This window comes from Tiliqua scincoides, chromosome 3 (assembly GCF_035046505.1).
Source record: "Tiliqua scincoides isolate rTilSci1 chromosome 3, rTilSci1.hap2, whole genome shotgun sequence".
Classification (NCBI taxonomy): Eukaryota; Metazoa; Chordata; class Lepidosauria; order Squamata; family Scincidae; genus Tiliqua; species Tiliqua scincoides.
Window position 1 is genome coordinate 4,251,081 of NC_089823.1, and position 15,398 is coordinate 4,266,478.

The 15,398-nt window shown below is 47.6% G+C and overlaps 1 protein-coding gene across 1 annotated transcript; it reads left to right on the forward strand.

Moving 5' to 3' along the window:
• Window positions 1-1,936: 1,936 nt before the first annotated feature.
• Window positions 1,937-15,377, forward strand: CLNS1A (chloride nucleotide-sensitive channel 1A). Its single transcript, XM_066621622.1, has 7 exons — window positions 1,937-2,123; window positions 4,981-5,117; window positions 6,698-6,820; window positions 8,521-8,631; window positions 11,232-11,405; window positions 13,033-13,123; window positions 14,815-15,377. The coding sequence occupies exons 1-6, from the start codon at window positions 2,005-2,007 to the stop codon at window positions 13,098-13,100; spliced, it is 732 nt and encodes a 243-aa protein (XP_066477719.1). The 5' UTR covers window positions 1,937-2,004; the 3' UTR covers window positions 13,101-13,123; window positions 14,815-15,377.
• Window positions 15,378-15,398: the final 21 nt, after the last annotated feature.

A 15,398-nucleotide genomic window follows, 5' to 3' on the forward strand; every position in this document is an offset into this window, starting at 1 on the left:
TAATCTGTGAGGGAAATGTGGACAATTTCGGAGTGCAATCCCCTGTATGCTTTCTGGTAGTAAGCCGAACCAAACAAGAGTGGGACTTTCTTTCAAGCAAAGTTGCATAAATTGGCTTTGGTCAAAGTATTGTTTAAAAAGTAGTTATGAGAACTTCGACACTTTAATGTTACAGCTCTTATTTGCGTTTTGGATGCCAAACCTCAGGGATGTTGCAAACGTGGGTGTCTGGTAAACTGATGCCATTTGTTTGGTAGTGGCAACTCTTGTGAGACAGCCTCTTTACTAACATTGGTGATTTGGGGTCAAAGGCAAAATTCACTTCTGCCCCTAGGAACACAAAAGGGAATCATCATCCCTGCAATGGCCCCACACAGGTTCCGCTGAGAGCTGGCACTGGGCTCAGGGCAAAATGCCCAACTGGCTCCCCCTTCTTGAATTTTCCTATAAACCAGATCTACAGTAGCAGGGATGTCAAACATAAGGCCCACAGGCTGGATGTGTCCCCCGGAAGCTCTTTATCCGGCCCTCAGGCTCTCCCAGCACCATTTGCAGCTCTCAGCTAATGAGCTGTGCTGAGCTGTCACTGCTGAAAGGGCAGCCCGTGTGATAATGGGGCTCTCCTGTATCTTGAAAAATGATCAAGATTTGAATTTCTCTTCTCCCACTTGCAGGTAATGAGTTCCTATGTGACTACAACGGCCATTTTTAACCACTGTGCCATGGCACACTGGTGTGCCGCGAGTGGTCCACAGGTGTGCCACTGGAATTTGGGGAAAGGTCATTTATTAGGGCCAATGGGGATGTGAGCACCCACTGGCAGCATGGTGTGCCTTGTCAATTGTCAAAAACCTGATGCTGTACCTTGACAATTTTAGTGGCCTTGTCAGTGTGCCATGAGACAAAAAAGATTGAAAACCACTGGACTAGAAAAAAGTGCTTATTTCTGGTCATGGCCGGCTTTATGACATCACTTATGCCCCTCAGCAGACATTGTGCCTGCTTTCTTTTTTCAGATAGGAGAAGAGGCGGAAGTGACATTTCCAGCATACTACTAGCATGCTTCCACCGCAGTTAATTTTAAAACAATTTAAAAGGGGCATCTCATTGAAGTCAATTCTGTGGAGGTTGCCATGTTTCCATACACTGTACGCTATGGGGGTGCCACGTTTTTGACAGGTTCCTTTAGATAGGAAAATAGGCGGAAGTGATGTCAGCAGTGGTGTAGCTAGAGGGGGTGCAAAGTGCTAAGGTTTGCAGGGAGGCTCACTGTGGTATGCAAACAGCCCCTCCCCTCCTCCTCCTCCGGGTGGGGGAGTAAAACGGAGGCACCCGGAATGGCTCCGAAGGGGAGGGGCTGCTTGCATGCCACAGTGAGGCTCCCTGCAAGACTGAGCGCTGTACCACTGGCAGTCAGCAAATGGGGCCATCTTCTCTGGGAGAAATTCTAGCAGGGCGAGCAGGCCGGTGCCAGAAGGAAAGGCGGCAGCCGTGAATGCTGCTCAGTTCAAGAATGCTGCTTGCCTGGGACTCCTGGAAGCCTGGGCTCTGTATGGTGTTGCCCCCCTTCTCCTCAGCCTGTTCCTGGGGGGGGGGTTGCCCCCTGTGTGCTTTCTGCCTGGCCTGGGGGAGGGGTTGTCCCCTGCCCCCCTTCCTCCTCCTCAGGCCTGGCCCCTCAGGGTGTGAACAGCCCCCCCAGACCTGTCTTTGGCCTTGCCACCAGGCCAGGGGGCGGCCCTGCGAGTGGGGCCTCCCAGGCGAGGCTCCAGCCAGCCGAGCCTCCCACGTTCTCAGGGCTGCTGCGCCCCCCTCCCCAGAGCTCTCCGGGGCTCCTTCCAGGTCAGGGCCCCAGCGCGCATGCGCAGCGCTCCCAACACGGCGCGGCCGTTGTGCCGTCACGTGCCTCCTGCCGCCGCGGCGTCTCTATGGCGACGGGCAGTGCTTCCGGGGCAGCGGCCGCGCTTCCGGTCTCGGGGTGCGTGTTGGGGAGTCCCTGGCTGGGCCATGAGTTTCCTGAGGCGGCTGCCGGCGCCGAGCGAGGGGGTGCGCCTGCGGCAGCCCGACACGGAGGCGGTGCTGGGCGGGCGCGGCCTGGGCTGCGGCTGCCTCTACGTCGCCGAGAGGTGAGGCGCTGCGGGTGGACGGGGCCGGCCGGAGGGCCCGAGCCTCGGGAGCCGCCGCAGGGCCCGAGCCTCGGGAGCCTGACCCGCGGGGCTCCTCCTCCGCACAGCCTGCGGAACTCCCTGCCACAGGACGCGGTGCTGCAACAGAGGAGGAGCCCCGCGGGCCAGGCCGAAGGGGGCCCCCGGCTCCAGCCTCTTGCCTCCCGGGGGCACAGCAGAGGCAGCGCCAGCCCCCAAGAGTCCTCGTTTGGGTGCCCCCCGCTCTCTGAGCTCCCCCCTCCTAAAACCAGCGGGCTGCACAGACCGTCATGGCTGGTGGCCTCTGCTGGACTTTCCTCCAGAGACTCGTTCAGCTCCCTTCATCGGCCGTCACCACACCCGGTGGCAAGGAGTTCCACAGGCTAAGTGTGTAGGAACATAGGAGGAGCCTTGTGGGAACAAGCCAGAGGCCCATCTAGTCCAGTTTCCTGCAGCTTGCAGGGCCCTCAGACACCATCACTCTGCCCTGTGGCACGGAGTTCCACGGACTAATCGTAGAGGATCATAGGAAGAGCCCTGCTGGATCAGGCCAGAAGCTTGCCTGATCCGGCTTCTTTCATCTCACCGGGCCGGGCCCACCAGGTGCCTCGGAGCATTCAAGCCAACTAAGGGTCTGCATCAGGTGCTCTCTTGCACCTGGCGTTCTGAGGTTGCCTATTGTACTTCTGAAGCCAAGGTGGTGACGTGTGGCGGACTTTTCCTCCATAGATCTGTTCAATCTGACACCAGCATATGTGGGTGAATCCTGATGGTCATTATGGTTGAGGTGTGTAAGGCAGATGATTCTTAGTCTTCTCTTTAACCTGCTAGGTCTGTATGCAGGGAATGTTTTGGATGGAGAAGCTTTCAGCCACGTGAGCCCCCACCTGCAGTATGAAGTTGCATTGCCAAGTGCAGATTGACCACCTGGGCAAAAGCTGTGCCCATATCTGGGGTTGTGTCACCAAGTTTAGGCTGGTCGGAGGATCTTGTTGGTTGTGTGTGGATACATGAACTTGTCGTTGTGTGTGGATACATGAACTTGACACGTGTGCACGTACACGCTTTTGCTCAGTGCAGGAGGTAGAGCAGCAGGGCTCTTAAACCCTTAAGAAGTAGTCAGCTGACTGTGACAACAGTGCAACTTGATCCTCTTAGAATTGGAACCATTTTACCCTGGCCAGTGCAAAACCTCAAGAGCTTCTCCTGAAGTCCCAGGTGGCCTCAACAAGAAAGAACACCTTTTATTGGGCAGGAGGTCTGGTCTAGAGGGTAGAGCCTCCATTTGCCTGAAGATTAACATCCACAAGGTCGCCAGTTCGAGGCCACCGGCACCGTGCGACCTTGAAGCAGCTGGCAAGCTGCAGCTGAGCTGTTCCATCTGCTCGGAGCGTGGGAGGATGGAGGCCAGAATGTTAAACCAGATCGGAGTGTAACACCTTGAATGTAGTGGTTCTTGAAAGAAAGAACCTTCTTTCAATTTGTAAAAATCCCTGCGTGGATTTAATAAGCCTGCCTGTGTAAACCGCCTTGAATAAAGTCTTGAACAAAGACCAAGAAAGGCGGTATATAAATACTGTATATTATTATTATTATTATTATTATTATTATTATTATTATATTATATTATTGGCTTTGGCTGCTTTACCAGCTGTGGCCTTTTGTAGCAAGGTCGGATCAAGCTCTAGTTCTTCCTGCTCTTTTACTCTATTGTAATGTGCTTTCAAAAACTTCAATTGGTACAAAATCTGGCAGCCAGGCTGTAGATTGGGGCTGCTCAGTGGGGTCACATCATCTCAATTTTTCATAAATTGTGTTGTTTACTGATTTGTATCCTGGTTCAATTCAAGGTGCTGCTTATGACCTTTAAAGCCTTAAACAGTGTGGGACATGAATTCTGTTAGGGCCGCCTCATATATGCCTCTCTGGACTCTCCAGGAATCTTGCTCTGCATGCTGTTACCTTCAGAGGCACAGCAGGCATCCACTAGGAGAGGGCCTTTGCATTGGTGGCAGCAAGCATGTGGAATGCACTCCCTGTGAAGTCCCAGTTGCCCCCTGCCCTACTCTCCTTCTGCGGATATGTTAGATGTTAAGATTTGGTTTTTCCATTCAGCTTCTGGAGGGGCATGATGTTCAACAGCGGTGACAGGGTTAGTTAGCAGTGATATTTCAGTTGCAGTGTTTGGCTTTGTTTAATCCTTTTGAAATTAGTTGTTGGTCTGTTATCTTGTGAGCTATCTCAGGTCGTCTTGGTTGGCAAGAAAGGCTGGGTAGAAATATTTTTAAATGGACAAAACAGGATGTACCGTATCTGCCTTCAGCCCTTGCACTGGTTGCAGTGAAATTCCCTTCATTGGCCTGGCTGGAACCCAAGTGCCGTGGGGCTTTTCCCCTCTCAAAACTGCCTCCATCAGTGGGCATCCCATCTAGTTATCCTGTAAGTTAATTATGTCACCGTTTGCAAACTCACTACCTGAACTTACTTAATTTCCTCCTTGTTTCTTTTGCAACATCTCTCTTAGATTGGAAGTCATTAGTTTGAAATATCTACCTGGTTTTGGCAGAAAGATTATTTCTAAATGCAGCAAATAAATGTATCCTACCTCAAGTATGTCAATAAGTTATGGGGATAGTAGAGGGATTTTTGTGAAATCCTGAAAAACTGCTCTCATGGTGTCAGTAGAAATAGCTGACCATCCTCCATTCCACTCTTACCCTTCTAAGATGGGTGGATCATACCTGGGCGGGGGAAAGAATTGAACTTTGTGACCATGTTTGTGTATGTGACTGAAAGCTCTCTTTGAATTAATGCTCTGGTGTGTTTTGTTTTTTTCCAGCCGTCTGTCATGGATAGAGAATTCAGGCCTCGGGTTCTCATTGGACTACCCCACCATAAGTTTACATGCCATCTCCAGGGACCTGAATGCCTACCCATGGGAGCATTTGTATGTCCTAGTAAATGCAAAATTTGAAGGTATGGTGGGTCACCGTTACACTAGGAGAGTCCATCTGTTGAAGTGGTTTAAGTGTGGAGATGGGGATGGTGGCCTGGGTTCAGGTTCCTGCACAGGGTTGCTTGGGCAAGTCACTTAATATCTACTTCACAAGGTTGTTGTGTATGTGTTTACAAAAAAAAAAAAGCAATTCAACAGTGCAGTTATTCAGAACAGAGAGTAGAAATGTCAGTAAAAGGTAAGATTGAGAGTCAGCTCAATGTCCATAGTTGGAAATTAGAAAATAAGGTAGAGTTAGTTCTCCAAAGCAAGCTGCTAATATTAGAGCTGATACAATTTTCAGCTTTCTCAACCTGCCTTTGGAAACTGTGCCACTGTCTTAGAATGCACTTGCTGCCATGCAAAACATACTCTGATCGTACCTGTGAAGGAGTCTTTCAGCTCTGCCTGGGAAAAGATTCCATGCCAGTTGGATATGGCTAGACCCTGCCCACCCTGATTGGTGGGCTAAGATCCCCCCCCAGTCCTTTAAAAAAAACAAAACACCTGCAGAGGTTCTTTCCTGTTCATGGTGCCTTTGCATCACGGGGAGTAACTGACTGGGGAAAAATGCTAGTGGCAGCACAACTATGGAATCGGGGCCATCTCTGAACCAAAAGGGGTCTGCAATCTGTTGCTAATCTGTTAAAATGCAATGAATTTTCCAAAGGGGTCTGAATCAGGCTTAAGCTTTGGTCTTGTGTGGACGGTGTCTAGTTCATCCCTCTGGCTTGTAAGGGTTATTGAGCACTGCCTGTACCCTGTAAAGCATATCTTTGCAGCCATGGGGTCTGGAAACCTGTGCTTGCTTAAAGGAAACTTTGGCTTGCTTTCCCAAAGGAAACCAGATTTATTGAAGGGGAGGGATTTCATAGTTTTTTTGCTCCTTGTAATGGCAGAAGCCAAATATGTCAACCTGCACACTTTCACTCTGTAGATGATTTTATGCTTTGATATTCATTATCATACTTTTGAATACTTTTGAGGAATCTAACGTTGTATGGCTAAAACTTCAATTAACATCTCCTGCTTTCTTTTGCTTTTTACAAAGTACTGAATTTCATCAATATGTAGAGAAAGGCAGATTTGAATCACTGGCCCAGTTCTCACAGTTGGGAACATGAACCAAGCCCACACACTGCTCCTCTTCTCCCTCCCCACCCGCACCAATCCTTTACTATCTTGATCACATTGCATGTGTGATGTTGGCCTGCTGAACCACAACTCTGTGGCTTGTGTGAAGCTGAGAATTGTGGTTTAACTCTGGATTACAAGCCAGCATGTGAAACCACAGTTTGAAGTTAGATTCACATATTTGCTTATAAGATCACAGTGAGCCAAAGTTTCCCACTTTGCATGACTTGCGGAGCTTTGATTTAACAAGCCAGACTGTCTATCAACACATGAGGGAGGGAGGAAAGAGCGTGTGGGTTTGGCACTGTCGGTTGGTCTTGGTTTACTACTTGTGTGAACTGGGTCACTCGTATCAGAATAATTACATAGACCACCATAGTCACTGGTTAGAAACTTCAGGTTTCTTGACTATTTTTAATTGCTGTAGGAGAAGAATCGAAGGAAACTCCTATGGGAGAAGGGGAGGAAGAGGAGGAAGAAGAGGAGGAAAATGATGATGAGGCTGAGCCTATTTCGGAGTTCAGATTTGTACCCAGCGACAAATCAGCCTGTAAGTAGGCCTGGTGATCTTGGGTGTTCTTCAAGAACAACAATTGCCCCGCCTTGCCCTTTTCAGTAAGGGATACACACTTTGCACATGAGTTGCAAGGAGAGAGTCTTAATGGCTTTTGGAGAGCACTGAGTGTGGGAAGCACTTCTCATGTATTCTCTTGATGAGAGCCAAGCCCATACCCCCGTCTCTGTTTATCCAAGCAGGGTAGCTGGTTATGTTTTGGCCCAACAGACCCTTGCTTGCGCTCTCTCTCTGTTCCTGAGCTCCTAAGCCATGTATTGCCACTTATATCTTCAGTCCTCCAGCATCTCTAATCAGCATCTCAGTTGCATGGAAAGTCAACCAGACCCTGGCAAGCGGCCACCAGTCAGTGCACTCAGTATGCGTTCATCCGTTTTCAATCACTGTGCTGTGGCACACTGGCATGGCACAAATGTTCTGCAGGTGTGCCGTGGGAGTTTGGGGGAGGGTCATTTATTAGTAGGGCCATTGGGGGATGTGGGCCTCTGTGATGTCCATGTCCCCTCGGGGTATTGGCTCACCTGCCTCGACTAGCCCAGCCCAGTCTCTCCAGGGTCGACGCGAGGAACGGGGAGCAAACAAAGAGGGCTTGCTTACTTTCTTTAATTTGGTTGTGGCCTTCACATTCATGGGGTGGTCTTGTTCCTTCACAAGAACCTCATTCCCCCAAGTACAGTCTCAATAACAGACTCTCCGCAATCCAGGACCCAAGTGGCCCGTCGCCCCAAGAGCCTTTATCTCCCCCCTTCAGTTCTCACCACAAAAGGTGTCTGGTGCGGGTTGTTCTCCGTAGGTCCGGTCTGGTGCTCTGGGGTTCTCTTGGCAAGGGGCTGGGTCCAGTGGTGGCCCTCCTTTCCCCTTGGTTCTCAATGGTTGTTGGACTCAGATAGGAGTTGTCGCTGACGTCTTCTGGACTGGGATCCCTTCCCCAGCCTATGGGTAGCCCCTTCCTCCAGGGGCTGGAGTATTGGATTCTTCTCCACTCCTGGATGTCTCTCAGCTGGGAAGGCCTCTCCTCCCTTAGAGATACCTCCTTTCTCCTTTCTCTGCCCCTTCCTAACCCCCGTTCCAGGGAGCTCTGGAAGGTGCGTCCTCCCCCTTCCACTGTCTCTTCCCTTCTTCTTATCCCTCTAGCCAGACCTCTTAGCCCAGCCCCTTCCTTCCCACACCTGGGACCCAGATCTCTCGGGATCTCCTCCTTCCTTCTCCCTGCTGGCTCCACCCTTTCTTTCCTCAAAGGTAGCTGCACCTGGGCTCTGAGAAGGCCTCTGCCTTGTCCCAGAGGAGAGGGGCCTGCTTGCAGCCAGGACTTAGGAGTCTCACCCTCTTTGTCTGGTTCCTCGCTCTTCCCTGGTCTTCCAGGGGTCTGTATACCCCTTTTCTCTACTTTCCACCCCTTTTTCTCCTGTTCCCCTGATGGGTTTTGCTCCTCCTGGTACCCACCCCCCCCAGATGACAGCCTCCCACCAACAGCTTGGTATGCCTTGACAATTGTCAAAAAAACTGATAGTGTGCATTGACAAGTTTAGTGAGATGAGAGAGGTTGAAAATCACTGGGCCAGACAGATCAAGGGTTTTGCTCAGTGCAAGGACAGTGCACTTTCATTGATTTGTCCCTCAATCTGGCTGTTTGGTTGTTTGCCGGTGAGCAAGTCATGTCTCTGTGTTTTCCCCAGTGGAAGCCATGTTCTCTGCCATGTGTGAATGCCAAGCCCTGCATCCTGACCCTGAAGATGAAGACTCTGACAACAATTACAATGGTGACGAATATGATGTGGAGGACCATGGTAAGTGGAGTTGTGGTCTGGTGGAGCTTCTTAATTTTCAGATTTTAGCCTCAATTTTCAATGACTGGCAGCTTTGTGTGTCTCCAAAGTGGAACAAATAGTGAAAATGATGTTTGATTTAGTTCATTGTCTGTTAAGCTTGTATCTTACATAACATAAGAAGAGGCCCATTGATTAGACCAAAGGCCCATCTAGTCCACCTTCCTGTGTCTCACAGTGGCCCCACCAGATGCCTCAGGGAGCACACAAGACAACAGGAGACCTGCATCCCGGTGCCGTCCCTCGCATCTGGCATTCAGAGACAGCCGATTTCTAAAATCAGGAGGTTGCATGTACTCATCAGGGCTTATAACCTGTGATGGACTTTCTTCCAGAAAGTTGCCCAGTCCCCTTTTAAAGGCATCAAGGCCAGATGCCATCACCACATCCTGTGGCAAGGAGTTCCACAGACTAATTCCATGCTGGGTAAATATTTTCTTTAGTCTGTCCTAACTCTCCCAACACTCAATTTTAGTGGTTGTCCCCTGTTTCTGGTGTTGTATGAGAGGGAAAAGAACATCCCTCTATGCACTCTATGCATCCCCTGCATAATTTTGTCTGTCTCCATCAGACAGCTGATGGACATCAGCACCTCTCAGGTGCCTTTTTTCTAGACTGAAGAGGCCCAAACACTGTAACCTTTCTTCATAGGGAAGGTGCCCCAGCCCAGTAATCATCTTATTCACTCTCTTTTGCACCTTTTCCATTTCTACTGTGTCCTTTTTGAGATGTGGTGACCAGAACTGGACACAATACTCCAGGTGTGGCCTTACCATTGATTTGTACAACGGCATTATAATATTAGCTGTTTTGTTCTCAGTACCTTTTCTAATGATCCCAAGCATAGAATTGGCCTTCTTTACTGTCGCCCCACATTGGGTCGACACTTTCATCGACCTGTTCACCACCACCCCAAGATCTCTCTCCTGATCTGTCACAGACAGCTCAGAGCCCCTTAATCAGGACCCATCAGTCTTGCTTGATTCCCTACAGTACAACTCCTTATGAATAATTCAGCTTTAAAAACTAAAAGCCCAGCAAAAATATGCTGTCTGTCCATCTTTCCTATTAGGAGTGGATGGAATTCAGGCTTGCATAATTGCTTTGTCTTTCACTAGAACCTCAGGACCCGCCAGCTGGAGGGAGGTATGTTCCACGCACCTGGTATTTGCTGTGCAGACAGAATCCAATTCCTGATATCAGTATCTTCATGCTAGTATCTTCCGAGGCAGGTATTATGTTGTCGTGAATTTTGAATCCCCCATCTGCAAGTGGATGTAGCGGTCATGCAGCGTTGAATTTTGCCCTGAGCACCATTGCAAAATCTTACTCTGAAGTCAGAATGTTGAAGGAAGATGAAAGCAGAAGATCTGATTTCACTTTGTTGCGAATGCAAGAAGCAGCTACATACAGACTGCCAGAATTTGGGCTGTCGGTGCAGGATGCTGGATGTTTTGACAGCACACAAAGCAAAATGCTAGACTTAGGTGGCTGTGTAAACCACTTTGAGAATTAATTGTTGTTGAGACGTGGTGTATACAGGTCATGTCTCATTATTCTCTGGGTTCTGTTCCAGAACCTAGTGAATAAAAAAGATCAGTGGATAAAAAAACTGGAAAAATAGATTTAAAGACCCAGGTTTCTTGCCCCTCCATTGCTCCTAATAATAATGTCGTGTCTCATCATTCACAGCAGTCTGATTCTGGGACTCCCTGCTGATATCATAAAATGTGTTAAATAAAAGCAATTTTAAAAAAATTAAAAAGTGCGTCCCTTTACAATTGTGGTTTAAAAACAGCTTTTCTTACTGTTGTAGAGAGGCAGTCGGCAATTAGAAATGCAAAGGAACCCTTGCCTTTGCCTGGCTCAGCTGAAGAATGGAATGATCACTTGCGTGACTCTCTACAACAGTAAGAAAAGTAGTTTTTAATGCATTTGAGGAGATGCATTTTTCACCTTCTCCAGGGATCAGCACATTCCTTGTCATTTGCAGTGGCCATTTGTGTTGAGTCAAATCTGTGTATAACAAGGCTGGACCTGTACATGCTCTTAATAATGATAGTGCCATATTCTTAGATTGCATTTCTGCTGTCATCGTCTTGGTTTGGCTGAGATGAAAGAAACAGTCGGCTAATTGCACTTCCCTTCCTACCTGGACAAAGAAGCATCTTTTCAAGTGGTGTTCTTTTTAGCAGGGAGGGAGCAACTGTCTGTATTTACCCCCAGCAGAGCATCTTTTCTAATGGCTGTGTGCTGGTGTTTGTTCAGCAGCTTTTTTTTAGTTTGCAAGCCCTTTGGAACAGGGAACCACTAATTTTGCTAAATAAAATTCTTGAACTTTTTTGTTGAAAAGTAGTATGTAAATATTCTTAATAATAATATAGGTTCTGTTTTAGAGTGGACCATGGCAAGTTGGACTCTGCCGAGCTGCTTTGTGGTGTTCCTGTTGGACTGCAGTGTTAAGTCTGGTTTAGAGTTATTTAGGACCAACCCAGGAATAAACTGTCTGCGTCCAGCTGTTGTATCTATTGTGTGAGCTCAAGACTGGTTTTGTTTTGCAGAGGTCGGCCAAGGCGACATCCCGTCATTCTACACCTATGAGGAGGGCTTGTCACGTTTGACCACCGAGGGCCAGGCTACTCTGGAGAGACTGGAGGGCATGCTGGCCCAGTCGATAAGCACTCAGTACCACATGGCTGGGGTACGAACAGAAGAGTCTGTCAGAGACTTTGAAGGTGAGTGTTAACCTCGTGCTGTTTGTTTATTATACACACTTTTCCCGCTTAAAATATGCACACATGGTTCATCACTGCCACCATGATAAAACATGAAGCTACAATCAGTTAATAGTCAAGCAGAACAGGGAATGCTTAAAGGTAGACAGTGTTGGGGTTTCTAGCAAAACCCATAGTGATGAAAAGAGCCTTGGCTCTGGATTTGCATGAGCAGTAGGCCAAAGAACAGAGACTAGGCAGATGGCAGAAGGACCTGGATAGGTGCATATGAGCCAAGGAAGTCCTTTGCACTGCATGATCCCAGGCAGTATGGGATTACGTTTGATGCAAGCACCTTGAATTGGGTTGGCCCTAAAAACGACCTGGGAGGCAGTGCAGTTGGCACAAGACAGTCATTATATGCTCTAAACACTTCTGGCCTTTCTGCAACCTGGTGGCTGTCTTTTGTACCAGCAAAGGACTCTGAACTGTCTTGAAGGGCAACCCTATTGTAAAGTGCATTACAATATTCTACTTGACCAACATGTAGATAACAGAAGCTAGTATAGCTTCTCCCGATAGGACTGCAGCTGATGAATCAGCCAACACTGATTAGAGGCACCTCTGACGGTCACTTGGGCATCAAAGGTGGTTGGTCCAGGAGCACCCCAAGTTGCAAACCTCCACTCTCAGGAGTGGAACCAGCTGTATGCATCTGTTGAGTTACTAGGTTCTGCAACTCGTAGCACCTCCGTTTTTCCTGGATTAAGATGCAGTTTGCTTGCCCTCATCCATACTAGATGTGCCTTCAAACACCAGCTCAGTTTCCACTGCCTCTCTGGTACGAGTGGATGGAAAAGTGAGGTTCAGCTGGGTGTCATCTGAATACTCCTAAGACTCAATTAGTCTCAATTATAGATGTCCCCTGGTTCTAGTGTTGTGTGAGAGCGAAAAGAGCATCCCTCTATCTATCACCTTGCACAATGTTGTATGTCTCAGTCATGTCTGCCCACAGGCGCCTTTCCCAGCAGTTTCATGTAGATATTAAACAGCAGGCGGATAATATAGAGCCCTGTGGTATATCATAAGTCAAAGGTCATGGGGCTGGGTTAATAACTGTTGTGGGTTAAATTCTTGATTGGACTTGGAGCATGGTTTCAAGAAAAACTTACTGTAACCAGAGCTGTCAGGTGAGCCAGTGGGTTTAGCTAGGGTGTAATCATATAGAGAAAGAGACAAAGAAAAGCAGTTTCTCCCTTGTGCTGTGTTGAGAGTACCTCTTGACTGTGGGCAATACTGTCCAAGCACTTTTGCTGTGTTGAGGGGGGTGGGATGTTAAAAGTAGCGCTTCCCCCTTAAGGTTTGCTGAAGTATAAGCTTCTTCTGCCAGTATTTTTAGAGGATTATAATATCTGAAACATGCCTTCATAGGCTTCAAAACTAATTGCACTCCCAGGGATGGATTTTGATAACATTTTTGAAGAATGAAGTGACTCCCCTGTTTGAGAGATGGTCCTTTTGGCCCTGGCGCCCTTGTGGTTTTATGACACTTGAGCCAGCCTTCTCTTGCCAGCAGAGGGCAATAACAGCTTTGTGGTTTGCAAGATGCTTCGAGAGTGTTTCAGTCTACTGATGCCTTTGCTTCCAGATGGAATGGAGGTGGACGCAGCACCTGCCGTTGCGGGGCAGTTTGAGGATGCGGATGTTGATCATTAAGGAGGATGTGGAGGAGCTACCAGGTTTGCAGAACTTTCATTTCCTCTTCCTTCCCAAATTAGCAGTTTGGCTCTCTGGAGGTGATAATTATCCAGTTTATTCGGGTTTTGATCAATCTGCTTGACTTGTGGGTAAAAAGCATTTAAAATACACTTAGTTAAAAAAACAACTTTTAATAAGAAATGTTCCCATATGTTGAGTATTACAATATAAGAATGATGACAGGCTGCTTTTCTCTGTCTCTAGTAAGTGTACAGGATCTATTATCTCAGATTTCTGGAAGTGTCATATTTCATTCTGAAAGCTAGGTTGGCACAGCGACCATGGCTGCAGTCCTATATGCCATGTGCCTATATGGAACTAAATAGGACATACTGTTGAGTAAACATGCATAGGATTGCACTATAAGAGAACATGCTACAAATTGAGAAAGCTTTGCTTAAATTTCACTTCAGCCTTGATCTCAGAAGGTGCTTTTGGGCAACCCACCCTGTCAGGTCCCGAGCTGCAATATGAGGATGATGACAGAGTTACTGTCAGGATTGTGTTAAGATATTGTCTGTGAAGCACTGTACCTTGAAAGTGCTGTACAAAGCCTAAGTTTCTCACATGATGAGGGGAACTTGTATGAAAACGTTCTGTCTTTGAGTGTCTCCTCTAGTGCTCTTGTGGTGCTCCCTCTTTCGCGTGGTGTCTGGATGTCCCTCTGCTGCTTGTGCAAATTCTCTTTCAGGGCCTGAAATGTTGGCAGCTGATCTTTCCTTCTTTTTCCCCCAAAGAAATGGAAGAATTGGACAGTCCTTTGCCTACAAAACAGGCCGCCTTGGGTGGGTGGGTGGGTGGGTGGGTGGCTTCCTTCCCCTACAATTCTTTACATTGGCGATTTTCAGTGTTTTTCATTTCTGGCTTCCAGGAGACCCTTCTGGATTCTGTGGCTTTGTTTCTAGGGGCACTGTCTGTAGTAACAAATTGTTTGAATTATCTAGCAGAGCAGGTGGAGGAAGAGGGAAAGACAATTCATTACTACAGACCCCAGAAACAGAGCCGCAGAACATGGAAGAGTTTTTATGCGATTTTCAGCTGCTTTGCTCCAGACTTTGTGGCACACCTGCGAACCTTTCATGGCACATCTGTGTACCAGGGCACAGCAGTTGAAATAGCTGCTTTACATGGTGCATTGCCATGGCCTCAAGCAACACATATGGAACTGTGCACACGGAACACCCTGCCATATATGTTTATAATCTGAAAGATATTACAGGAAACGAACTGCTTCATTATGTCTGAGCGAAAACCCCAGAAAGAGCACAAATCCAGCCTGGAGCCAGGATGAGATGTCACTGCCTCCACAGGATGGCCAGACAAAAACTGGTGCAGAAGTAAGCATTGGCTTCAGAGGATCTGGGGCGTCCACGTTCTTCATGGCCACTTAACCCTCCTTTGACCTCTGGCCAACTTCCTTTCTCTTCCGTACTTACCCATTTCTGCTTTTTGTCACCCTGATGCTCAGTTTTCTGCCAAACGCGTTCTGAATCCTGTAAGTCAAACATGAAAAACAGATGTGCATAATTCAGCCAAGCATGTGAACTTTCTTCCTGCAAGATTCCATGGCAACAGGCTCCCTGTGCACGCTGTGCTGTCACCAGCAAGCTCTCCTTTCTGGAAGGCAAGCAGGATGCACCATTGAGCCTCTGTGTCTCTTTCTATCTTTCAGGTTCTGCTTTTGGCATGTCTAGAGCAGGCTCTCCAAGCTTGAAGATGTTACAGCAGAATTTGCCTTTTCTGTATTAATGGTCTACACATGGACATTAGGATCTGTAAATGCTTTTGATGGATATGCTTATAAAACAGGATTTGACACTCTGGGGTTGCTTTTTCATAAACTACGACATCTTGTCTCTGAACAGAAGACTAATAATGACTTATAATTGGAAAGCCTTTACAAGAATGCTAGAAGTTAAGGAGTAAAGTTGTACTTAAAATTCTAGATTGACCTAGAATTTTCCCCAATTTTTGCATCTGTTTATCCATGCCTAACCATGTGTAACGGAAACATTATTGTGGTTTGACTAGAGACATGAGAGACAGTTGATGCTGCAAAGCCAAGCAAATTGTGAAATGCCTCCAAGGACTTTGCTCCAGCTAGTGGGTGCTTATTCCTCATAGTTTTAGTGGCCTAGTTTGACTTTGGATGTACTACCCCAGGGATCAGCTTGTGTTTGTTAAAAAATAAAAAACAGTCCAAAATGGATCAATAAATATAATTTTTGTATCTTACAGCCTAACTTCTTATTCTCT

Coding starts and splice junctions, on each gene's coding strand:
- CLNS1A (XM_066621622.1), top strand. CDS start 2,005: ATGAGTTTCCTGAGGCGGCTGCCGGCGCCGAGCGAGGGGGTGCGCCTG. Junction 2,124..4,980: donor TGCCTCTACGTCGCCGAGAG/GTGAGGCGCTGC, acceptor GTTTTTTTCCAG/CCGTCTGTCATGGATAGAGA. Junction 6,821..8,520: donor ACCCAGCGACAAATCAGCCT/GTAAGTAGGCCT, acceptor TGTTTTCCCCAG/TGGAAGCCATGTTCTCTGCC.